General features: G+C 43.9%; 1 protein-coding gene across 2 annotated transcripts in view; it reads right to left on the bottom strand.

Moving 5' to 3' along the window:
• Positions 1 to 22,451, bottom strand: part of BFAR (bifunctional apoptosis regulator) — a 46,714-nt gene extending 24,263 nt beyond the window's left edge. The window contains exons 1-3 of one of the 2 annotated variants that reach the window (XM_040356870.1): positions 22,335 to 22,451; positions 9,174 to 9,508; positions 6,173 to 6,380 (exon numbers count right to left, since the gene is read on the bottom strand). In XM_040356870.1, the coding sequence (XP_040212804.1) occupies positions 6,173 to 6,380; positions 9,174 to 9,427 (462 nt within the window). In that variant the 5' untranslated portion in view covers positions 9,428 to 9,508; positions 22,335 to 22,451. The remainder of the gene's footprint in view (positions 1 to 6,172; positions 6,381 to 9,173; positions 9,509 to 22,334) is intronic. The other variant, XM_040356871.1, reaches the window with a different exon arrangement.
• Between the last annotated feature and the right edge of the window lie 3,213 nt (positions 22,452 to 25,664).

Genomic DNA, 25,664 nt, shown 5'->3' on the forward strand with positions numbered 1-25,664 from the left:
TGATCACGCTTCAGAAGCTTTGCAATTTTAAGAGTGCTGCATCCCTCTGCAAGATATCTCACTATTTTTGACTTTTCTGAGCCTGTCAAGTCCTTCTTTTGACCCATTTTGCCAAAGGAAAGGAAGTTGACTAATAATTATGCACACCTGATATAGGGTGTTGATGTCATTAGACCACACACCTTCTCATTACAGAGATGCACATCACTTAATATGCTTAATTGGTAGTAGGCTTTCGAGCCTATACAGCTTGGAGTAAGACAACATGCATAAAGAGGATGATGTGGTCAAAATACTCATTTGCCTAATAATTCTGCACTCCCTGTACATATATACACACACACACACACACACACACACACACACACACACACACACACACACACACACACACACACACACACACACACACACACACACACACACACACACACACACACACACACACACACACACACACACACACACACACACACACACACACACACACACTGTAAAACCTTGGAGGGGGGGGGGGGGGGGAATAGAGGAATTTGGGACTTTATATGAGGCATAGGACTTGTAGGTCCAGTGTCTCCATCCCTGTATAGCAATTAAGCTGGAAGGAAGGTTGGGACTTTAAATGAAACATGCACCTAAAAGAGCGATAACGCACAATGGGTGTCTGACCAGTAGGTAGGATGCATATTACAACTGTACTAGCTGAATCATCTTACTATTTTTTGTATTATGCTGTAACAATCATGACATGTATGGATTAATCTGCCTGACTTTTTTTATACTATTACCAAGTACTGTAATGCTTTTATGCTATAATGTAATATTATATATATAATTATGTACTACTGTCCTGTGTGCTGGGTATAGAGATTCAGCTAGTACAGTTGTAATATGCATCCTACTGGTCAGACATCCATTGTCCGTTATCACGCCTTTAGGTGCATGTTTCATTTAAAGTCCCAACCTTCCTTCCGAGCATAATTTGTTCCGGAAGCATGCTTGTAATCCAAAGCACTTGTATATCAAAGCAAATTTTCCCATAAATAATAAAAAGAAACTCAAATGATTTGTTGCACAACCATTTTTAAGTGCTTCAGTTTATAGTCCATATAAAAAGAATATATGTGATAAGTTGTGCAACCATAAAACACCCACCCAGAAATGGAAGCCTCCACTAGTGTATTAGAAGCAAAATCCAGCAGGAGCTACAGAGTATAAAAGAGAAGAGAGGCACCTCCAAGTGTAGCAATATAGTTACATTTAATTAAAGTACAACATTTAGCAACTCACGTGGTTGATGATTAAAAGGAGGCACATTTAAGTATGCAGGCATCTGGGGTAAAGCGATGCACATAGACCGTCCTCCTCACCACCAGCTCTCACCACTGTCAGTCTGTAATCGTGACGACTACCCTGCAGTAGAGCGATCTGAAATCGAAGCTTGAACCGCGCGTGGAAGGGACGACATCAATGGCGGTGAGGAGAATGTGAGTTTCTAAATGTTGTACCTTCATTAAATGTAATCATATTGTTACACTTAGACGCGCACCTCTTCTATTTTATACTCAGTTGTGATATGACACTACTCAAAGACATTGTCTTGCAAAAACGCTCTCAGACCATACAGACACGCGATGTGTCGGCCCATCTACTCCTGAAAATGTTGATCGCGATGCACTTTATTTTTAACAGGTGTGCCAAAAACGTGAGCAAAAATGGCTCTGGGAGCAAAAGGATAAGTTGCAGCATTTCTGGGTCTGGGGTTATTCAAGCATCTCCACAACAAGACGTCAGCTATAAGCAGATACCTTTGACATGTGTTTGAACACGAAACACGTCGGGGAGGGTCCTATACACAGACGTTGTCGCTGCAACCTTGTGGTAGGAGCAGTGTGCTTTTCTTGCATTTTATACTACTATTTTATGGCCTTTATGTACGCCCAACTTTTAATACATACTACACAATATTCCCTTTTTTATGCAGTACAACCCCATTGAAAGGGTACATGGATCTGGATGCTAATCATTGCCGCAGGACCTGACTGACACCATCTTGTCACGCGTTTTAGAACACAAGGTGAATGTTTATTCCTCTTCTGGTGATGGGATATCGCCGCAGAGATTCTACAATACCACACTTTGGGTGGAATACCCTCTACTTAAGATGCTAGCTTTCAGCTGATGTCCGACATTTTTCACACTCCTCAGTTTCTTTTAAACAAGATGTCAAACAATCCCATATACCCAGTTGATCCAGAGGAAGGCGGGAGGGGAAAAAAAACCCACACACACACAAAGCATGAACCAATTTGCTACAGCAGGGGGAAACAATTCCTTCTCGACCGCCAAGAGGAAATCAGATTTTCCCCGGATCAACTTTACCTATAAAATGTTAGTACCCAGTTATATTATGTGTATTTAGGAAAGTATCCAAGCCGTTCTTTAACCACTTCCCGCCCGGCCTATGGCCGATTTACGTCCGGGAAGTGGTTTTGAAATCCTGACTGGACGTCCTGCAGGATTTCGTGGGGGCGATCGGTGATGCGGGGTGTCAGTCTGACACCCTGCATCTCCGATCTCCGTAAAGAGCCTCCGGCAGAGGCTCTTTACCACGTGATCAGCCGTGTCCAATCACAGCTGATCACGATGTAAACAGGAAGAGCCGTTGATGGCTCTTCCTCACTCGTGTCTGACAGACGCGAGTATAGGAGAGCCGATCGGCGGCTCTCCTGACAGGGGGGGTTCGCGCTGATTGTTTATCAGCGCAGCCCCCCCTCGGAGCGCCACACTGGACCACCAGGGAAGCCCACCCTGGACCACCAGGGAAGGGCAAAAAAAAAAAAAAAAAGCCTGGAAAAAAAAAAAAAAAGCCAACCAGTGCCCACAAGTGGGCACTAACTGGCAACATGGGAATCAGTGCTGCCCCACAGTGTCCATCAGTGCCACCCCAGTGTCCATCAGTGCCACCCCACAGTGCCCACCTGTGCCACCCATAAGTATCCATCAGTGCCGCCCATGAGTGCCCAGTGCCGCCTATGTGTGCCCATCAGTGCCGCCAATCAGTGCCACCTCATCTGTGCCCGTCAGTACTACCTCATCGATGTCCATCAGTGCCATCTCATCGGTGGCCATCAGTGCTGCCATATCAGTGCCCGTAATTGAAAGAGAAAACGTACTTATTTACAAAAAAAAATTTAACAGAAAAAAATAAAAAAACATATTTTTTTTTCAAAATTTTCAATCTTTTTTTTTAGTTGTTGCGCAAAAAAAAAAAAAAAAAAAAAAAAAAAACCACCACCAAAAGAAAGCTCTATTTGTGGGGAAAAAAAAAAGGACGCCAATTTTGTTTGGGTACAGTGTAGCATGACCGCGCAATTGCCATTCAAAGTGCGACAGTGCTGAAAATTGGCTTGGGCGGGAAGGTGCGCAAGTGCCTGGTATGGAAGTGGTTAATCTACTGAGCTGGCCAGAACCACCTCTGGAGGGAGTCTATCCCGCATTTTCACAGCTCTGTGAAGAAAGCTTTCTGTATTTGGAGATTAATCTCCTTTCCTCTAGGCGTAAAGAGCGCACCCTTGTCCTCTGTGTTGACCGTAAAGTGAACACCACATGGACCCCTTATAGATTTGTACATGTTGATTATACCCCCCCCCCCCTTAATCTCTTTGCAAGCGAATAAATTCAGGTCCTCCAATCTTTCCCCATAGCTGGGCTCCTCCATGCCTCTTATCAGTTTGGTTGCACTGTGTCTAGTTCCCCAATATCCTTTTTTGAGAACTGGTGCCCAAAACTGAACTGCGTATTCCAGATGAGGAATTACTAATGATATGCACAGGGGAAAAAAAATTACAACACTCTCTCTGGAGTCCATACCCAACATCACTTTTTACTAAATGAGGCTTTATACAGCACACACAGCTGCTGCATCCGTTTGGACCAAGCTGGTCCAAATGTGCCATTTTAGTGTGCCAACTATTTAAATTCCACTGAAAAAAATGGAAGTACTGCTTCTGCCTAGACTTGCACGTAAAACATTACATTTCAATGCTAAGGAAATAGCAGTAGTAAACCATGGCAGTTAAGAAAAATAATCCCCTGCAAGGCAATGGCATTGCATACTACAGGGCTCGACAAATCCTGGGCACCAGGTCGGTTTTTTTGTGAGCTGGCGCCATCTGGTGGTGAGCCGTTGGTATTACAAGTTATTACCACCAGATGTGTGAGCTGGCGCCATCTGGTGGTGGCCGTTGGTATTACAAGTTAAGCATTACAAGTTTAACAGCAATTCTAATGTCATTTTTCACTATTTTCACTGCCATCTTCTTCCCTCTAATTAGAACTCCCAAACATTATATATATTTTTTATCCCAACACCCTAGAGAATAAAATGGCGATCGTTGCAATACTTTGTCACGCCGTATTTGCGCAGCGGTCCTACAAACGCACTTTTTTGGGAAAAAATTACACTTTTTTTATTAAAAAATAAGACAACAGTAAAGTTATCCCCATTTTTTTTTAATATTATGAAAGATAATGTTACGCCGAGTAAATTCATACCCAACATGTCACGCTTCAAAATTGCGTCCGCTCGTGGAATGCCGACAAACTTTTACCCTTTAAAATCTTCATAGGCGACGTTTAAAAAAAAAAAAATCTACAGGTTGCATGTTTTGAGTTACAGAGGAGGTCTAGGGCTAGAATTATTGCTCTCGCTCTACCAATCGCGGCGATACCTCACATGTGTGGTTTGAACACCGTTTACATATGCGGGCGCTGCTCACGTATGTGTTCGCTTCTGCGCTCAAGCTCGTTGGAACGGGGTGCGTTTTCTGGCTCCTAACTTTTTTAGCTGGCTCCTAGATTCCAAGCAAATTTGTCAAACCCTGGCATACTAGCAAATTATGAAAATTCTTACCATAGAACAAAGCTCTCCAGTGGTGCACTTATACCGCTGACATGGTTTCCCTCTGGGTTCAAATGCTCTGGCAGCTTGAACGGCCGAGCCACGATGCCACTCCTGCACATGCATGAGGGCCACGGCACATCGCTCTAAAAGAATGGCACAGGTAGGCCGGTTCTTCAGAGCACATGCGCTGGCAAGACTCAGGCTGTCAAAAGAGCAAATATCTCCTAAACAGTGCACGTTAAAGAGATATTCATTTTACCTACAGGTAAGCCTTATTATAGGCTTACTTGTAGGAAAAAATAATCACCAAGCGGACTTTATTTCTGTTTTATAGAATACTTATAGGCAGGGGTCGACAAATCCCGGGCGCCAGGTCGCCATGGCGACTAGAAATAGGGTCCTGGCGACTTGGCTTGGAAGGGGGGGCAAAAAATAAAAATAATTTTTTTTTTTTTTTTTTGTGAGCTGGCACCATCTGGTGGTGAGCCGTTGGTATTACAAGTTATTACCACCAGATGTGTAAGCTGGCACCATCTGGTGGTGGCCGTTGGTATTACAAGTTAAGTATTACAAGTTAAACAGCAATTCTAATGTAATTTTTCACTATTTTCACTGCCATCTTCTTCCCTCTAATTAGAACCCCCAAACATTATATATATTTTTTATCCTAACACCCTAGAGAATAAAATGGCGATCGTTGCAATACTTTCTGTCACGCCGTATTTGCGCAGCGGTCTTGCAAGCGCACTTTTTTGGGGACAAAATTACACTTTTTTTAATTAAAAAAATAAGACAACAGTAAAGTTATCCCCATTTTTTTTTAATATTATGAAAGATAATGTTACGCCGAGTAAATTGATACCCAACATGTCACGCTTCAAAATTACGTCTGCGCGTGGAATGGCGTCAAACTTTTACCCTTTAAACGTCGCCTATGGAGATTTTAAAAAAATCTACAGGTTGCATGTTTTGAGTTACAGAGGAGCTATAATTATTGCTCTCACAATACCAATCGCGGCGATACCTCACATGTGTGGTTTGAACACCGTTTACATATGCGGTCGCTGCTCATGTATGTGTTCGCTTCTGCGCGCAAGCTCGTCGGGACGGGGCGCGTTTTCTGGCTCCTAACTTTTTTAGCTGGCTCCTAGATTCCAAGCAAATTTGTCAACCCCTGCTTATAGGTAAATTTGGTTTAAAAGATAAATAAATCATGTCACACTCACTTTGCAATGTTTCAATTATTTAAAAAAAAAGGTCACTCACTGCCACCCCTGTTAAAGCAGTCAACACCCCTGAAAAGAATCCTCCTCCTCCTCTGTTCAAATTAGTTCGTCCTGATCTGGAAGACGTTTGGTTCTGTTCATCTCCAAATTTATTGAAGGCCTCCAAGGCTCGGCCAATTTCACTGTTCTGCTCAAGGTCTTCATATTTCTCCTTGATGGCATCAGGAAATAGTTTTTCTATTACATCTCTGGGTAGAGAAAGAAAGAACATGAAATTATTTAGAATTGTTACATTAAGAATCTAAAATAAAAAACATTGATCATACTTTACCTCTTTGAATAGATCACGGGACACAGAGTTAGGCTATTATTCATTACTTACTGGGACTTCCCAAAGCAATAACCTAGAGGGGAGGGAGACACCCTGCCAAACAAAAAATAGCCAGACTTTAAACAGCAGCCTCTAATACACTACGGCCGAAAGCCAAAACTACAGCTGCTCGAACATCTACCGGATAAAACCTTGTGAATGTATGCATTGAAGTTCAGGTAGAAGCCTTACAAATACCCGATGGCGAAAAACCCAGGAGGTTCTACACCCCTGATAGAATGAGCTCTCTCAATAAAAAGGGGAGGAGCTTCACATTTTAGACCATAGACCTTAATGACTAACTGGCTGACCCAATTGGCAATGGAAGCTGCCTGCCCCTTCTTGGGTCCTTCTGGTAAAACAAAAAAGGAGTCTCATCCTTGGATCTCCACAGATCTAGACAAATAAACTGACGTCCAAGGAATGCAGTCGTCTTCCGCCGAATGAGGCAACAAATCTGGATTTTGCAAAAGCATTTGACACAGTTCCCCATTAACATTTACTGTACAAAATAAGGTCCGTTTGGCATGGACCATAGGGCAAGTACATAAATTGAAAACCGACTACAAGGGCAAGATCAGAGGGAGGTGATAAATGGGAAATACTCGGAATGGTCAGGGGTGGGTAGTGGGGTCCCCAGGGTTCTGTGCTGGGACCAATCCAATTTAATTTGTTCATAAACGACCTGGAAGGATGGGGTAAACAGTTCAATCTCTGCATTTGTGGACAATACTAAGCTAAGCAGGGCAATAACTTCTCTGCAGGATGTGGAAACCTTGCAAAAAGATCTGAAAAAAATTAATGAGGTGGGCAACTACATGGCAAATGATCTTCAATGTAGAAAATTTTAAAATACATTTGGGGGCAAAAATACAAATGCAATTTATACACTGGGGGTCCTAGTAGATGATAAACTCAGCAATGGCATGCAATGCCAAGCTGCTGCTAACAAAGCAAACAGAATATTGGCATGCATTAGAAAGGGGATTAACTCCAGGAGATAAAATTATAATTCTTCCGCTCTACAAGACTCTGGTCCGGCCGCACCTAGAGTATGCTGTCAAGTTCTGGGCACCAGTCCTCAGGAAGGATGAAATGGAAGGAGTAAAAAAAAAAAAAAAAAGGGGGGGGGGGGGGGTGCAACATAACTAATAGCCTCCAGACCCTTTTATTGGCTATGAGACTGAACTTATTCTCTCTGGAGAAGAGGCGCTTGAGAGGGGATATGAATACCATACTGGTGACCCCACAATAGGGATAAATCTTTTTCGCGGAAGGGAGTTTAACAAGACACGTGGCCACTCATTAAAATAAGAAAAGAGGTTTAACCTTAACCACCCGCCAATAGACAAAAGACGTCTACAGGGCGGTTCGTTAACTCTGGGAGGACATCCTCCCAGAATCGCGTACACGGGAGTGTCCGTGACCGCAGGGTGCAGAGGACACGGCGCATCACGGTAAATTGCGGCTGATAGCGGCCGTTTACCACGTGATCGCTCCGTCCAATGACGGAGCGATCACATGTAAACAAACCAGCGTCATGTGATGACGCCGGTTCCTCCCTCCTCTCTGTACCGATCGGTACAGTGTGAGAGGAGAGAGAGTGGGTGTCAGCAGCGCTGTGGGCTGGATCTGTGACAATTGCAATCACAGATCCAGCCATCCCTGCAATACCCTGTGCGATACCCCCCGGAAAATACTCGGCGATACACACTGCCCACAGCTCTGCTGCCTGTACCTCTGCAAGGTCTGTAATTTTTAAGCACCATTCACAACCGCGTTTGCGATATTACTTTTAATGGCACCCCAATTGTGGTGCAATTTGACCGCGCTGCAATTGCAACGTACGAAGCTTGTCGCTCAAAAAGGAGCAGGACCTTTTGCAGCCCGACAAAAATCGTACCGTGATTGGGGTGCCATTCAAAGTAATGGCATTGTAAACACGGCCCACGTTTTGCAACAATTCCAGAATCGTGGGCAAAATAGTCCTCGATTCCTGAACACCCAGGTGTGAATGGAGCCTTAAGGCTGTAGGCAGTGTTAATGAACTACAGGCATGCTCATCAATGTACCCGTAGTTCATTCAAACTGCAAGTCTATCTGCCACTGTGGCAGAAGGTACTAGTTTGTGCCTTCACAGGATTCAGCGACATGCCATTTTTCAAAAGTCATAGCGGGTGCGGTGAGGAGAACCACTGCCTGATGTCATGGAAGGGGGAGAGGAAGCAAGAGCTGGAAAATGTATGTTCTAAAGTTGAACTTATCCTTGAATACTGCTTTAACAATGGTATCCTCTTTACTGGCACAGACCACATAACGAATGCAAGAGCACAGCTAATGTATTCATTGCTACAGAGTCCTGGTTCTGAAAACTATGACAGCAGAAATTTGTTTTTAAAGCACTAGGCCAGATTAACACTTGCACAAAACTCTTGGCAGATGCCTCTTCAAGTCTAGGGAGGAAGTATATATGCGTGTAAAACCCCTGCCGTGGATAGAAAAAGCACTGGAATCGGGCGCTTTTTGAGAGCGTGTGAGAATTTTTGCTTTCTTTACATATAAGATGTTGGAAACGTAAACTGCAAAACAAAACATTGTTGGAACATCACAGACATGATTTATCCAATACGATTACAGATAAAAAACAAACTTAGCACAATGCATGTCTTACCTTAGCAAAATGTTAACTTTAGGAAATCCCTCCCATTTGTTGCGACACTCAGGACATTCAGTCTTCTTTGATGAAACCCACCACAGGGCCAAACAGTGCCTACAAAAACTGTGCCCGCAGTTCAAAGTGGTAGGGTTCACCAATATATCATAACAGCAATTGCAGGAAAACTCGCTGACAGAAATATTTCGGTCTAATTTAGCTCCTGGCTTGGGGTCATCGTTGGCACTTTCCAACTTTACATCTTCTTCCATGGCTACTGCCTATAAAAAAGTTTTTCAGTCAAATATAGTATCCAGATCTTCAAGAAGATTTTCCACCAGGCATCACCAACCCTGCAAAAGAAAAAAGGGTTTTAGTCAATGCAATTTCCACTAAACGAGAGAGAAACAAAAATGATGCTGCATGAGCAAAAATGCCACAAAGTTATGTGGGTCAGTCACAAATGGGATTCACACAAAGTGGTTGGATTACTAATAAAGAGTGTGCAAAATATGGTGAAGACCTGCATAGAAACCAATCAACTTCCAGGTTTTTTTTCCCGTTAAAGCTTACCGTATATACACACACACTCGAGTATAAGCCGAGGCACCTAATTTTGACAAAAAAAATAAAAAAAATGGGAAAACGTATTGACTCAAGTATAAGCCTAGGGCAGTGATGGCGAACCTTGGCACCCCAGATGTTTTGGAACTACATTTCCCATGATGCTCAACTACACTGCAGAGTGCATGAGCATCATGGGAAATATAGTTCCAAAACATCTGAGGTGCCAAGGTTCGCCATCACTGGCCTAGGGTGTCCATGTGCATGCCTCACTGTGCCCATGACTAGACTAACGTTTAACATGGGTGTCAATTGAAGGGGTGCCTGGCTTCGAAAAAAAAAAAAAAAAAAAAAAAGACCGGCACCAGGTCCCCAAAGTCACCGGAGAAATTACCATTTAACATGGGAGTCTATGGAAGGGGTGCCCGGCTTTGAAAAATAGAACCCCCGGACAACAAACTTTTCACACTTGTAGAGGAAGAGTGGGGGCTACATGAGTCAGCTGCATGATACCAATTATCTTTTTAACTGTCAAATATGGGTGGCATTCTGGTAATCAATGTAAGGGAAAGGGGGGGGGGGGGGAAGAAATGCATTATTCCCACGATCACCTACTTGTACATTATTCTCACTCACCCTGATCATTTTAGCAGGGTTTCACTTTTCAGAGATCAAGGTAAAGTTGTTGATAAAGACTGTCCCAAAAGATGGTTAAGGATGGTAAAGGAAAATCTCCTTTGGATGTACTGGGGTCAGACAGAGGGTGGTGAAAGTTGAAAAAATTACCTTAAGAAGAAAGGGGATTCCTGGACTCAAGACAACCTTGTTCTAATCCCTCCCTTTTTAGATTGTAAACTCTAATGAGCAAAGCCCTCCGATTCCTCTTGTACCAAATTGTAATGTCTGCCTTTATTTTGTCAAAGGGGAGTTCCAGCCATTTTTTTTGTTTATTAAAATTTAGCAGCTACAAAATGTGTAGCTGCAGGCTTTTAACAAACATACACTTACCTGTTCCACGGTCCAGCGACGCTTCTCTCTGAACGGAGGATCCCTCCTGGAGCCATGTGAGTAGTCCTGGAGGCAGCCAAGGACACCAGCTAACAAGAGGAGCAGAAAAAGGAGGTACTGGTGTATAATCAGATATGGTTTGGATAATAAATCAGCTGAGTCGTGCTTTAAATTGATTCTCCCAGATAACTGCAAAGCGAACTGTGTATGGGTCATCTTTACAGCAAGAAGCTTGTATACATAGGTAAGGCCCCTTTCAGACTGGGGCGGGAGCTGCGGTGGCGGTATAACGGCGCTATACCGCCGGAATTGCCGCGGGTATCAGCCGCTAGCGGTGCGGTATTAACCCCCGCTAGCGGCCGATAAAGAGTTAATTATAGAGGCGCATTGCGGGCGGTATTGCCGTGGTTCCCATTGTTTTCAATGGGAAGGAGCGGTATACATGCCGCTCCTCTCACCGCTCCAAAGATGCTGCTGACAGGAGATTTTTTTGTCTCCCGCCAGCGCATCGCCTCAGTGTGAAAGCCCTCGGGCTTTCACATTGAGTCTGCAGTGCAGGAGTTTTTCAGGCGGGATAGCAGCGCTATTTTTAGCGCTTTACCGCCTGAAAAACTCCTCAATGTGAAAGGGGCCTAATGGAGACTTTGCCTGGTAATGTTTAAAATCGGTCTTTCTGCTCGCATTAGCAGGGTGAGGTAAAAAGCTCTCTCACCTGAGACATATACGAGCTAAATAACACTATAAACCAAACCAATACAATTAAGCACCTAGCAATACAACTGTATGGTTAAATGGACTGCAGGTGAACCAAAGAATGGGGTGTGTATAAATGTTGCTAGCTCGGTGGGCATAAATAGAAATTATATATATATATATATAAGGACTAACACCCCCCTATTTAGACTGCGGTAGAGTCTAATAGCCCTGCTTGGCAATAAAAGTAATATAAATCAGCTTGATCTTACATGGGTACCTTCAGAAATCACCTGCCAGAAGGCACAGATATAGCTAATCATAAACATATAACGTCATTTAACCCAGCTGGCCTAGCTGAAACTGGTGGAACCTGCTACGCCTTTTAAAACCCGGAGGGAAATAGGATCTCCCCCCCTTTTTCGGTCTTCCTCCCTTTTGTCCCCCCTGATTGCAAAATACATTGAACACTCTGCTTACAGCTTAATAAGGTAAGACGTATTAAGCGTCGGGATTGCAAGGGATTTCCCTCGCCCCCCACTTTGTTAAACAGCTAAAAGCAGGGTACCTGGAGGGTGGAGTGGATGGGTCAGTGTGCATAAGAAAAACAGTACTATAAAACTTCAAACTGGGGAAGCGAATCAGAGCAGTGAAAAGCATCATGAGTAAAACGACGAGTAAAACCACAAAGGGAAATCCGAACCTTCCAGAATTTTTCCGTAGAAAGGATGGAGGATACTGGTCGAAAAGGGGGGTAAAAACTATTTTACATCTGTTCTCGGACAATGTGTTTCGTACTTTTGAGGAATTTCGTAGAGACTATAATCTGCCACGCACAGCTTACTTCCTTTACCTACAGATACACCACACTGCAGCAACGCAGTTTGGCCTTCGTAACATAGTCATCCAGCTTTCTCGGCTGGAGCGACTACTGACTGACCCCTCGCACACCAAGTAAGTGTCACGTATTATGGGTCTTTCCTGCACACTACGACTCAAAGGCTGAGCAAAGCGGCTGCTAGCTGGAGAGCCGACATCCCTGAGCTGACAGAGGAGATCTGGCAGGAGGTATTGCCCCTCCAGGTCCCCTCTGTAATTTCGTCCCGTGACAAGGTAATACAGACCAAACTGTTATATAGATCCTACTTCACACCATTTACTGTTCAAACTGAGCAGAATCCCCTCAGCGCTATGCTCCCGATGCGGCGCGGCCGATGGCACGTTCTTTCATACGATGTGGGGGTGTGCTCCGATTAGAAAGTTCTGGTCGGAGGTCACGGCCTTTATTAGCTCGCTGACTGAGATACCCAATATATGTAATCCTCTGAGGTGTTTACTGGGCCACATTGATGACGAGATTATATCTAAGAATATGCAAACCTTCCTGCAGATAGTACTGTTCTATGCTAAGAAGTCTATAACCTTCCACTGGAAGTCTCCATCCTTAGCTACCATTGCCTTTTGGCTCACCACCATCAATCGTGCTATACCGCTGTATAAGATGACATATGAGGCCAGAGGGTGTCCAAAAAAATTATTGAAGGTCTGGGGCTCTTGGGTTGATTCCGAGAGCACCATACCTCCTGCTCCTTGAACTTTGACTGATGGCTGATACCTCTGCCCGTTGAATAGATCTGAGTAAATTAACGATTCTGTTTTTCTCCCACCTTTCTCTGTGTGTTTTTTATGAAAATGCTCAATGTGTACCAGCTACCAAAGTTTTGTAAATGATGTACCGGGCGATGTTCGTCTAGGATGTGTGTTTGATGTACTGTCTGCTTTGTATGTACAAAAATTTCAATAAAAATTTACCTTTAAAAAAAAAAAAAAAAAAACCACACACACACACACACACACACACACACACCACAAAGGGCAGCGCCCCAAAAACATCTTAAAAATAGTGCAGCAACCAGCTCCATAAAACAGTATATGACACAAGAGGAAAGCTTAAAAAGCCCTGGACTGGTGAAACAACAAGAGAAAAAGGATAAGAAGGTAGATAATAAAAAGACCATAACCAAAAAACTAGTGGAAACAACGGATGTATCCAGGGATGAAGTAACCACGGAAAGTGAATCAGAGATAAGCAGAATGGAAGAACAACGAGCAGATGCACAAATTCCAACAAAAGGGGAAAGGTCTGAGATGTTACTGCGACTTGAAAACGCTATTAAAGGTGAAGTTAATTTCTTGTGAAAAAAAGGTGAAATTCATATATTAAGAACTGACCTAGGACACCTACTGTCAAGAGTAGAGGCGATAGAAGAGAGGTCAGACAAACAGGACCAGGAGCCAAATAACTTAAGGGAACAAGGTATTGTATGCTGAACCTCGAGCTTGGCTTATGGTAAACACCGTTAGACTCATTCCACATAGCTAGGGGCACACGGCAGGGGTGCCCATTTTCGCCCCTCTTGGTTGCCCTGGCCATAGAGCCGCTGGCGGCTCTACTAAGGGCGGATGGAGATGTCCGGGGATGCATGGTCAATGAACTGGAGGAAAAAACATCCCTCTATGCTGACGACATGCTCCTGTATTTGGCCGAGGCAGGGGGCTTGTTGACCTCTGCTCTGGACAAAATCTCATAATTTGGACGTTTCTCTGGTTTCAGAGTAAATTGGAATAAATCCATTCTTTTCCCTTTTGATTCCGCATATGTCCCGGGGCCGCTCGCAGGGATCCCCCTGAAGGTGGTTTCTACGTTTCGGTATCTGGGGGTTGATGTCCAACTACCAATCAGTACCTATGTGGTTAACAACCTAGCTCCAATGAAGAAGAGTTTGAGGGAAAGTCTGTAGACATGGGCTAAGCTACCGCTGAGCCTCCTCTAGCGAATTAACATATTTAAAATGGTTTACTTGCCCAGGTTTCTGTACCTGTTTTTGGCACGCACTGATTTATATCCCTAAGAAACTGTCCTACAAAATATTTCATATCTGTAATGCCAGGGCGGGACTAGTCTGGCAGCTTCCCTTAACGCTCCTTTGTGGCACAACCCACAGCTGCACGAGATTGTTAAAGTTCCGGAGGGATCATGCTGGGCGGCTTATGGGGTTAAAAATGCCCATCAGCTATTCAGGGATGGGGTTTTTAGGACCTTCTTGGACTAACGGAATGAATATGGAATTCCCAACACGTTCTTTTTTCGCTATCTTCAGCTGTGTCATGCAGTGACGTCTGAGTACGGAGGTGGAGCTCTCCCCTTCCAGTATGGCGATGGTACTCACTGATGGGGATCATACGAAGCCGATTTCTAGATATTTCATGATAACATCTTCCTCCCCTAGAATGGAGAGGGTGGCGACACAATGGCGGGATGACATACCATCCCTCTTGGAGGAGACTTGGTCAGAGGCCTTAGACACGTTGGTGCCCTCAATGATTTTGGCCAGGGATAAGCTGACTCAGTTTAATTTTCTTCATAGAATATACTATACCCCCTGAGACTACATAGAATGGGTAGGGGGGACTCCCCAGAATGTTCTCGCTGTCATGCAGCTGAGGGAAACGTTTGGAGGGAAATCCTGTCATTTTTAGAGGATGCCCTGGAACTCCCAAATATTTACTCTCCGGCCAGATGTCTCTTAGGAGATCTGGAGGAAGAAAAAATATCCACCCCGCAGAAAACCCTGCTTAGAATACTGTTTTGTTATGCCAAGAAGGCACTGGCTCTCAAATGGCAGAACCCGTCACCTTCAACTCTGCAAGGATGAATGAAATTAGTGAACACTGCCCTACCGATGTACAAATTTACCTATATAGCTAGAGAATGCCCTAAAAAATTTGAGAAAGTGTGGGCGGGATGGATTGAGAAAGTTTAGGGACAAGTGGCGGTGAGATAGGTACGATAGTTGTAATATGAATGGGGATAGATGTGGAAGTCTGCTGATATGTCAGGCGGTAGGATAGTAAGAGATGTTACTCAATGGAGGACATGTGCAAGTTATGTCACTGGTTTTGTTTATTGTTGCTTGAATCTGGACATTTCTACCTGATCTAGTGTACATGTTGTAACTACTTGGCTCCAAGTTTGTTCGCCAATGTGACCAAGTTATAATGTACGAGAATATGTCATTGTACAATAAAATTTAATATATATATATATATATATACATACATATACATATACACACACATATACACACAGGTAGTTGTACAGGTGGGGCTATGTGACAAACACCCTGTATGAAGGCCTTAAAACAGGGATCCTCAAACTACGGCCCTCCAGCTGTTGCAGAACTACAAGTCCCATGAGGCATTGTAAAACCGACATTCACAGACATGACTAGGCATGATGGGAATTGTAGTTCTGAACCACTGGAGGGCCATTGTTTGAGGACCCATGCCTTAAAAGATAAGTTTGCATATAAAAAATATGGCATCATGCCGGGTTTAGCTCGCACCGATACGGCATATAAGGAGAGGAGGGAGACACTTTGAAGCAGAATGTGTGGGCTTGATTTGCTGTGCTCTACAGTGCCTCCCCCCACACACATTCAAAAGACTCATTATGCCTCACAGAATATACAGTGGGGATTGAAAGTTTGGGCACCCCAGGTAAAAATTTGTATGTGCAAAAACGAAGCCAAGGAAAGATGGAAAAATCAAATTACAGATTAGACATTCTTACAAGTCAAAAAAGGTTAGATTTCCATCATTTACACTTTCAAAATTACAGAAAACAAAAGAAAATGGCGTCTGCAAAAGTTTGGGCACCCTGCAGAGTTAATATCTTGTACTGCCCCCTTTGGCAAGTATCACAGCTTGTAAATGCTTTTTGTAGCCAGCCAAGAGTCTTTCAATTCTTGTTTGAGGTATCTTTGCCGATTCTTCCTTACAAAAGTCTTCCAGTTCTTTGAGATTTCTGGGCTGTCTGTCACGCACTGCTCTTTTAAGGTCTATCCATAGATTTTCAATTATGTTGAGGTCAGGAGATTGTGAAGGCCATGGCAAAAGCTTCAGTTTACGCCTCTTGATGTAATTCCCCGTGGATTTTGAGGTGGGTTTAGGATCATTATCCATTTTTAGAAGCCATCCTCTCTTTAACTTCAGCTTTTTCACAGATGGCATCAAGTTACCATCCAAAATTTGCTGAAATTTTATTGAATCCATTTTTACATCTACTTGTGAAATGTTCCCTGTGGCTGCAATACAACCCCAAAGCATGATTGATCCACGCCCAACAGTTGGACAGAGGTTCTTTTCATTAAATTGTGTGCCCTTTCTTCTCCAAACGTACCTTTGCTCATTCCGGCCAAAAAGTTCTATTTTAACCTCATCGGTCCACAGAACTTGTTTCCAAAATGCATCAGGCTTGTCTATATGTTCATTTGCAAAGTTCAAACGCTGATTTTTGTGGTGAGGACGTAGAAGAGGTTTTCTTCTGATGACTCTTCCATGAAGATCATATTTGTACAAGTATCTCTTTATAGTGGAATAGTGTACCACAACTCCAGTGTCTGCCAGATCTTTCTGGAGGGATCGTGCAGTCAAACGTGGGTTTTGAATTGCTTTTCTCACAATCCTGCGAGCTGTTCTGTCTGATATTTTCTTGGTCTTCCAGATCTTGCTTTAACTTCCACTGTTCCTGATGACTGCCATTTCTTAATTACATTCCGAACAGAGGATATTGACATCTGAAAACGCTTTGCCATCTTCTTATAGCCTTCTCCAGCTTTGTGAGCGTCAACTATTTTCAGTTTCAGTTTTCTAGACAACTGCTTAGAAGAACCCATGGTGCTGATTGTTGGGGCAAGGTCAGATGAGTCTGGGCATTTAAAACCTTTGAGATTGACATCACCTGGTCTTCCCAGACGATGATTGAGAACAATGTATGACACTGGCAGGTCTCAGCTTTGCAAAGGGGGCAGTGCATGCTATAAATTCTGCAGGGTGCCCAAACTTTTGCAGACGCCATTTTTTTGTTTTCTGTAATTTTGAAAGTGTAAATGATATCACATATATCACAGATCGCCACCATTACTAATAAAAAAATAATAAAAATGCTATAAAACTATCCTCTATTTTGTAGGCGTGATACTTTTGCGCAAACCAATCAATATACGCTTATTGCGATTTTTACCAACCATATGTAGAATACATATTGTCCTAAACTGAGGAAGAAATTATTTTTTTGGGATATTTATTATCGCAAAAAAAAATTGCTTTTTTTTCAAAATAGTCGCTTTTTTTTTTTTAGCGCAAAAAATACAAACCATAGAGATGATAAAATACCACCCAAAAAAAAAAAAAGCTATATTTGTGGGGAAAAAAAATAATATTTTGTTCAGGTACAGCTTTGCACGACCGCGCAATCGTCAGTTAAAGCGACACAGTGCTGCATCGCAAAAAAAGGGCCTGGTCAGGAAGGGGGCAAATCCTTCCGGTGGTGAAGTGCTCAACACACATTGCTCAAGGGTAGGGCAGCCTATTACAATGGACAAACATGCACATTTACATGTGAACCAGGCACTGCAATGCACAAGAGCCAATTTTGCACATTTCTGCAACACACAGAATCTTCTTTGAAGTTGAAGTAAACCCTCCTATTGTTTTCAGCCAAGGAAGCTGCCATCTTAGCCTATGTTTAATCTTCAAATGCCATAGTACTGCACATGTGATCTGTTAAGATACCAGCCATTGGATGGTTTAACAGTTTGTTTGAGAGCACATCCAATGTGAGTTACATTCCTGGCAGGAGACAGAACATAACTGTTTTTTCAAACTGTTATATCGATGGGTTTACTTCTGCTTTAGCCCCAGTTCATAATGCAACAAAGTCACATGACAAGTCGTACACCATTAACCACTTGACCACTGGGCACGAAAACCCCCTTAATCACCAGACCAATTTTCAGCTTTCGGTGCTCTCACAATTTGAATGACAATTACTCAGTCATACAACATTGTACCCATCTGAAATTTTTGTCCTTTTTTTCCCACAAATAGAGCTTTCTTTTGGTGGTATTTGATCACCTCTGCGGTTTTTATTTTTTGCGCTATAAAAGAAAAAAAGACTGAAAATTCTGTAAAAAAAAAAAAAAAAAATCTAGTTTCTGTCATATTAGCAGGTTATTTCTCACACACAGCATATGCATACTACAAATTACACCCCAAAACACATTCTGCTATTCCTCCCGAGTATAGCGATACCACATGTGTGCGACTTTTACACAGCGTGGCCACATAGAGAGGCCCAACATGCAGGGAGCACCATCAGGCGTTCTGGAGCACCCAGGCCAATTCTGACATTTCTCTCCTACATGTAAAAATCATCATTTATTTGCTAAAAAAATTACATAGAAACCCAAAACATTATATATGCTTTTTTTTCAAAGACCCTAGAGAATACAATGGCGGTTGTTGCAACTTTTTATCTTGCACGGTATTTTCGCAGCAATTTTTTGAACGCGTGTTTTTAAAAAAAAAACAGTTTTGTGCTTAAAAAAAAAAAAAAAACAGTAAAGTTAGCCCAATGTTTTTGCATAATATGAAAGATGAAGTTACGCCGAGTAAATAGATACCCAACATGTCACCCTTCAAAATTGCACACGCTCGTGAAATTGCGCCAAACGTTGCTACTTAAAAATCCCCATAGGCGACGTATTGCAAGGTATTGGAGTATTGAGGGTATTGCGGAGTATTGGGGGGGTATTGCAGAGTATGGGGGGGGGTATTGCAGAGTATGGGGGGGGGTATTGCAGAGTATGGGGGGGGGTATTGCAGAGTATGGGGGGGGGTATTGCAGAGTATGGGGGGGGGTATTGCAGAGTATGGGGGGGGGTATTGCAGAGTATGGGGGGGGGATTGCAGAGTATGGGGGGGGTATTGCAGAGTATGGGGGGGGGTATTGCAGAGTATGGGGGGGGGTATTGCAGAGTATGGGGGGGGGTATTGCAGAGTATGGGGGGGGGTATTGCAGAGTATGGGGGGGGGGTATTGCAGAGTATGGGGGGGGGGTATTGCAGAGTATGGGGGGGGGGTATTGCAGAGTATGGGGGGGGGTATTGCAGAGTATGGGGGGGGGTATTGCAGAGTATGGGGGGGGTATTGCAGAGTATGGGGGGGGGTATTGCAGAGTATGGGGGGGGGTATTGCAGAGTATGGGGGGGGGTATTGCAGAGTATGGGGGGGGTATTGCAGAGTATGGGGGGGGTATTGCAGAGTATGGGGGGGGTATTGCAGAGTATGGGTGGGTATTGCAGAGTATGGGGGGGTGGGTATTGCAGAGTATGGGTGGGTGGGTATTGCAGAGTATGGGGGGGGTGGGTATTGCAGAGTAAAATAAAAAAAATGATGAGTGCAATACTCTGCAATACCCCACCCCATACTCTGCAATACCCCACCCCATACTCTGCAATACCCCACCCCCCCAGGGTGGGTATTGCAGAGTATGGGGTGGGGTATTGCAGAGTATGGGGTGGGGTATTGCAGAGTATTGCACTCATCATTATTTTTATTTTGCAGAGTATTGCGCAGGGATGGCTGGATCTGTGACTGCAATTGTCACAGATCCAGCCCACAGTGCGGCGGCTGCTGCTGCCGCCCGATCCCCCCCCCCCTCCCTCTCCTCTCACACTGTACCGAACGGTACAGAGAGGAGAGGGAGGAACCGGCGTCATTACATGACGCCGGTTTGTTTACAAGTGATCGCGCCGTCATTGGACGGCGCGATCACGTGGTAAGGAGCCGCTTCCATTGGCTCCTTACCGCGATCCGTGTTGCTGCGGGTCCCGTGGACCCGCCGAGCGCCGGTGATCGCGTGTGCGCGCCCGCTCGGGCGCGCAATTGTGACTCTCTGGGAGGACGTATATTGACGCCCTCCTAGAGTTAGGTAACCGCCTTGTAGCCGTATTTCGGCTATAGGGCGGTTACCAAGTAGTTAAGGGCAATGGAACCGTTCTAATCGGTGCGACTCAAGATGCTCCGACTTGGACAAGGGTTCCTGCACTACTCTGGGGCGACTACTTTGTATTGACTTCTGCCGAACGCCCGCTGTCATACGTCAGCTGTTTGAAGAGGAAAATCGTTAGGGCGGCAGCTAGCTGCCACACCGGGTATCCTCTTCAAGAGCAGGCGGTCGGCTTTCAGATAAAAGTGGTCTCTGCGTTGGATTCGCCGCAAAATCACCCCTTCCATTTTTAACGGGAGACAGTATTCGGCAGCCAGTATTCAACAAGGGATGTGTGCTCAACGGCAGGTTTTGCTTGTGTCCAAGGGCGTGTTGCAACTCACACAAAACCCAAGCTTAATCACTTCAGCTGTACCCAAACAAAATTGTTGTTCCCCCCCCCCCCACAAATAGAGCTTTCGTTTGGTGGTATTTGATCACCTCTGCGGTTTTAATTGTATGCGCTATAAATAAAAATATGGTGACATTTTTTGAAGAAAAAAAAAATGATATATATATTTTTTTACTTTCTGCTATAAAACATTTCCAAAAAAAAAAAAAAAAAGTGTCTATCAATTCAGGCCAATATGTATTCTGCTACATATTTTTGAAGGAAAAAAAAAACAAAACAAAAAACCAACGTATATTGATTGGTTTTACGCAACAGTTATCACGTCTACAAAACAGTGGAGAGATTTATGCCATTGTTATTTATTTTTATTTTTTTTACTAGTAATGGCGCCAATCAGTGATTTTTACCAGGACTGTGACATTGTGGCGGACAGATCGGACATTTTTGTCACTTTTTTGGGGAACCAGTGACATTATTGCAGTAATCGGTGCTAAAAACATGCACTGTTATTGTACTAATGACACTGGCAGGGAAGGGGGGTTAACATTGGGGCAATCAAGGGGTTAAATGTGTTCCCTGTTTTCCAACTGTATGGGAGATTGTGTGAGAGACTGTGTGACCGGGGAAACACACAGGTCCGTCTTCCTGCATGTGCCTTGTATACACAGGCAGATCCCCGTTCTGTCACTGCGGGGGAACGATCGCGGGTGGACCTCAAGGAGCGCGCGCGCACGCACGCACCCATAAAATTGAGTTCATGAGCCGACTTGTGGGAGCGAGCCAACATGCCGCAGTATAACGACGGTTGGTGGTTGGCAAGCGTTTAGACATGCCTATAACCCGCCCTGCAACAGCGGGGCTCAATCTGACAACTACATTCTCCCCGCAGTTTGCATAGCGTCGGATAATGCCTCCGACGATCTGCGCATGTGCTCTGTTGATGTCACGCTAGCTGATCAACATACCAGCTGGAGGGACATTTGGTATTGCGCAGACCCAGAGGCATTTCTTGATAGAACTGCAGCCATTTAGCATGCAGGAGCTTTTTTTCAACTGCAGGCTGTGCAGCAGAGGGGACGTGATGCACGGTTTAACGCACCACACAGCTCCTTTTTTACCCCCCCACCCCCCTTGTTAGAACTTTATGTGAAGCACACAAAGTGACACTTCATGTCTCTACACAGCAGCCGGCTGCATGGTGACATGCAGGGTCATCCAATGTGTTGCAATATTATACAAACGCATTGTAGTGCGAACATTACACATGTTTTTCCATGAGGACAAATCAAAGAAAAGCACACATAGTGTGAATGGGGCCTAAAAGGAATCCGTTATGAGAAAATAGGAGGCTGTGAATGAGGTGAGAGGTGTGCCAAGTGATGGCAGCAGGGCACACAGGGCGGGGACATATGTGGTGCAGCAGGTGGTAGCGGCCAGAATAACGTACACAGGAGCCGGGGACAGATCTGTCCTCCATAGTCAGCACTTTGTGTCCTCTCTATGGTGAGGGCAGACATCCCAGGAAGCATTAGAAGTGAGGAGAGAGCAGCGCTCACCTTACACACCTGTCGCTACAAAACAATACAAAGCCCCGCGATAACACAACGTCACACACAACACAGGCCTCTATATCATTACAGCGCGGCCTCAGCATTGGAAAACCACTCACCGTGTTCCGGTGTTGCAACACCGGTTCTGTCAGACATTCCGAGGAGAACGCCATATTTCTTAGCGTCCCCACATCTCTTTCCTTTTCCGCCCGGCCAGCTCTGCGATTGGTGCAACTCTGCGCATGCGCCTTTCGTCTGGCGGCCGCCCGGTGTAGTCATAGTATGGGGTTCACGTGACCACCTAGAGAGGTCTACATCTACAATACAGAACAGCACAGCGAATTACTTATATAAACTGGGACTCACTCTTACAGATATTAGAAAGTTCTCTCATTTTTTGTATCTAATTTTTTTTAACCCATTACCTACCAGGGGAATTTTTTTTTTTCTCGCACACGTTAAAATCTGCATTTTTGTTTGCTAGAAAATTTGCTTAGGTTCACACTTGTGCGGTGCTGGTAACCACATGTGATTCGGACAGGAATCACATCACTTTCCTGTTCAAATTACATGCGATTATTTGCAGTGCGATTTGAGCCTATTCATTTTTGTATGGTCCAAATCCCACCGCACCCGCACCAAAAAGGTGCGTGCACACTGGAAACGGATCACATGGGTGCAGTGGCGTCTCTAGCTTTCATATTTAGGGGGGGCACAAGGTCAAAAGTAGGGGGGCCAACCATAAAACGCATATATATATATATATATATATATATATATATATATATATATATATATATATATATATATATATATATATATATATATATATATATATATATATATATATATATATATATATATATATATATATATACAGAGCTTTTTTTCTCAGAAAATAGGTGCAGGAACTCAAATACGACCCGTTCAGATTTCACAAACAGTAGAAGGGTCTAAAAGGGGCATTAAATACCAGGATTGCATTACATACAGAGTGCAGAGTTCAGGGGGTTACACACAGAGTGCAGAGCTGTCACTTGTAAACACAGAAACCAGACTTCTGTGTTTACAAGTGATTGTGGTGAGCAGGCACCAAAGGGTCTGAGCCAGAGGTGGTGGAACTGAGTTCCCCCAAGTTCCCCCTGAAAAAAAGCCCTGTATATATATATATATATATATATATATATATATATATATATACACACACACATTTGTATAAAAAAAAATCAAGAATAGAATAAACTCCAAAGGTCTTGTTACAAACTCACTCACCTTTGTTTTATTTGTGCAACATACTATACACTTGAGCGTCAACATTTCAGTCCAACTGCGGACTTTTATCAAGTTTCAAAAAAGTGCCTTTGCGTACTTCCGAGAAGGAAGCTGGAGAGTTCCTTTCATCCAACACACAAATATGAAATATTCCTGACAATGGGCATCAAACACAAAAACATTAAATATTCCTAATGCACACGAAACGCATTAACATGAAATATTCCTGACAATGGGCATCAAACGCATTAACATGAAATATTCCTAAAAATGTACATGAAAAGCATTAACATGAAATATTGCTGAAAATGTACATGAAAAGCATAAACATTAAATATTCATAATGCACACGAAATGCATTAACATTAAATATTCCTGATAATGTACATGAAACTCATAAACATGAAATATTCCTGAAAATGAACACGAAACGCATTAAACTGAAAAAATATTTCTAACATATGATTGAGGCACTGATCTGCTGAGGTTCATCAGGTTCTATCTCCCATTAAATTTATAGCCCTCATATTCATGCACAAATACATTTTTCTTTAATTTTGCAGATTTTTTTTTTACCTTCTAGAAGTATTTCACTCAATAATAAAAAAAACTATATATATATATATATATATATATATATATATATATATATATATATATATATATATATATATATATATATATATATATATATATACTGTATATATTTTTTATGTCATTAAAAAAAAAAGTCCCATTAAGAGCATTGGGCGGAAGTGACGTTTTGACGTCGCTTCCGCCCTGCAATGATATGGAGACGGGTGGGGGCCATCTTCCCTTCACACGTCTCCATGTCAGCCCAGGGATAGGACCTGATTGCCTCCGCCACTGCCGACGGCCGACGATAAAAGTGAATTCACCACAGAGACCACTTTTACCTGAAAGCGGACTGCTCGTTTTTAAAGAGGATACCGGGGTTATGGTAGCTAGCCACTGTGCCCATCAAATGCAGACACTGTGCCCATCATATGCAGCCACTGTGCCAATAATGGCAGCCACTGTGCCATCAAATGCAGCCACTGTGCCTATCAAATGCAGCCCCTGTGCCATTAAATGCAGCCACTGTGCCATCAATTGCAGCCTCACTGTACTTATTATGAGGGGTTCACTTCCCACCATCATCTCTGTGCTGAGTTTATGGCCAGGCATGTACACCTGTTGTGTATATTATAACTGTCCCCACTGATTCAGCGCATCAGCAATAACCCTCTGACCTTGTCAGCAGCAGCATATATGCCCTAGCCAATGGCCGTGAATGCTTATCGGCCGGTCGCAGCCGACTCCTCCAGGTGTCAGGGACGTTCTGCCCGCTACCGTGGGCTACAGATCTCGCGCGCGCCTATGCGCATGCGTGAGACACGGCCGTTGCCCGCATCTGTGCGCATGCGCGCATGTCAGGCGCACGTCATACGCAGCATCCAGCTGCCTATAAAAGACATTGCCTGAATGGGGCACATCGCGGCTTGATCTGCATGTGTTCCCGTGTTCTTGTTTTTGCATTCTGCATCCTGTTCCAGTGTATGACCCGGCTCCCTGACTCTGCTTCCTTCTCCAACCCTGACTCCGGCTTGTCGACTCTGCTTGTATCTTGCCTGATTACCCGTTACCTGAATCCGGCTTGTCTGACTCCGCTGACCTACGTCTGCTGCTCTGCTGACCCTCTTCGGCTGCTCTGCTAACCTGCACCCGCTGTTCCACATTCTCTATCCTGCCGACCTGCATCACCTGCTTCCTGTCCAGCAGTTCCAGCTTCCTCTGCAGCAACACCAGATCCGGCACCTTTACTTCACCGTGCTCAGAGACCACTGTCTCCATTCCAGCGAGCTCTAAGCCGGGGTTGTACGGGAGGTCTCCCTCCACGCTTCAGGCTCACACCCAGGTACATAACACCTGGCCTCCTCAGGTCTTGGGCTCGTGAAACTGTAAGTGACGTTGAGGTTCCGAGGGAAAGCACCGCCCATGTCTTACAGCCGTGCCGATGAAAAAAACACATCAAGAATGAAGGAGTGTTTTTTCGTCGCAATGCAGCAAAAAAAAAAAAAAAAATTAAGCTACAATTATGTGATTGCGTTGATGTCACACTTCCCATAGTGCACTTTGTCTGTCGCCCAAACACAGTGCACTTAAAGGACCTTTTT

The sequence above is a fragment of the Rana temporaria genome, chromosome 6, assembly GCF_905171775.1.
Source record: "Rana temporaria chromosome 6, aRanTem1.1, whole genome shotgun sequence".
NCBI lineage: Eukaryota > Metazoa > Chordata > Amphibia > Anura > Ranidae > Rana > Rana temporaria.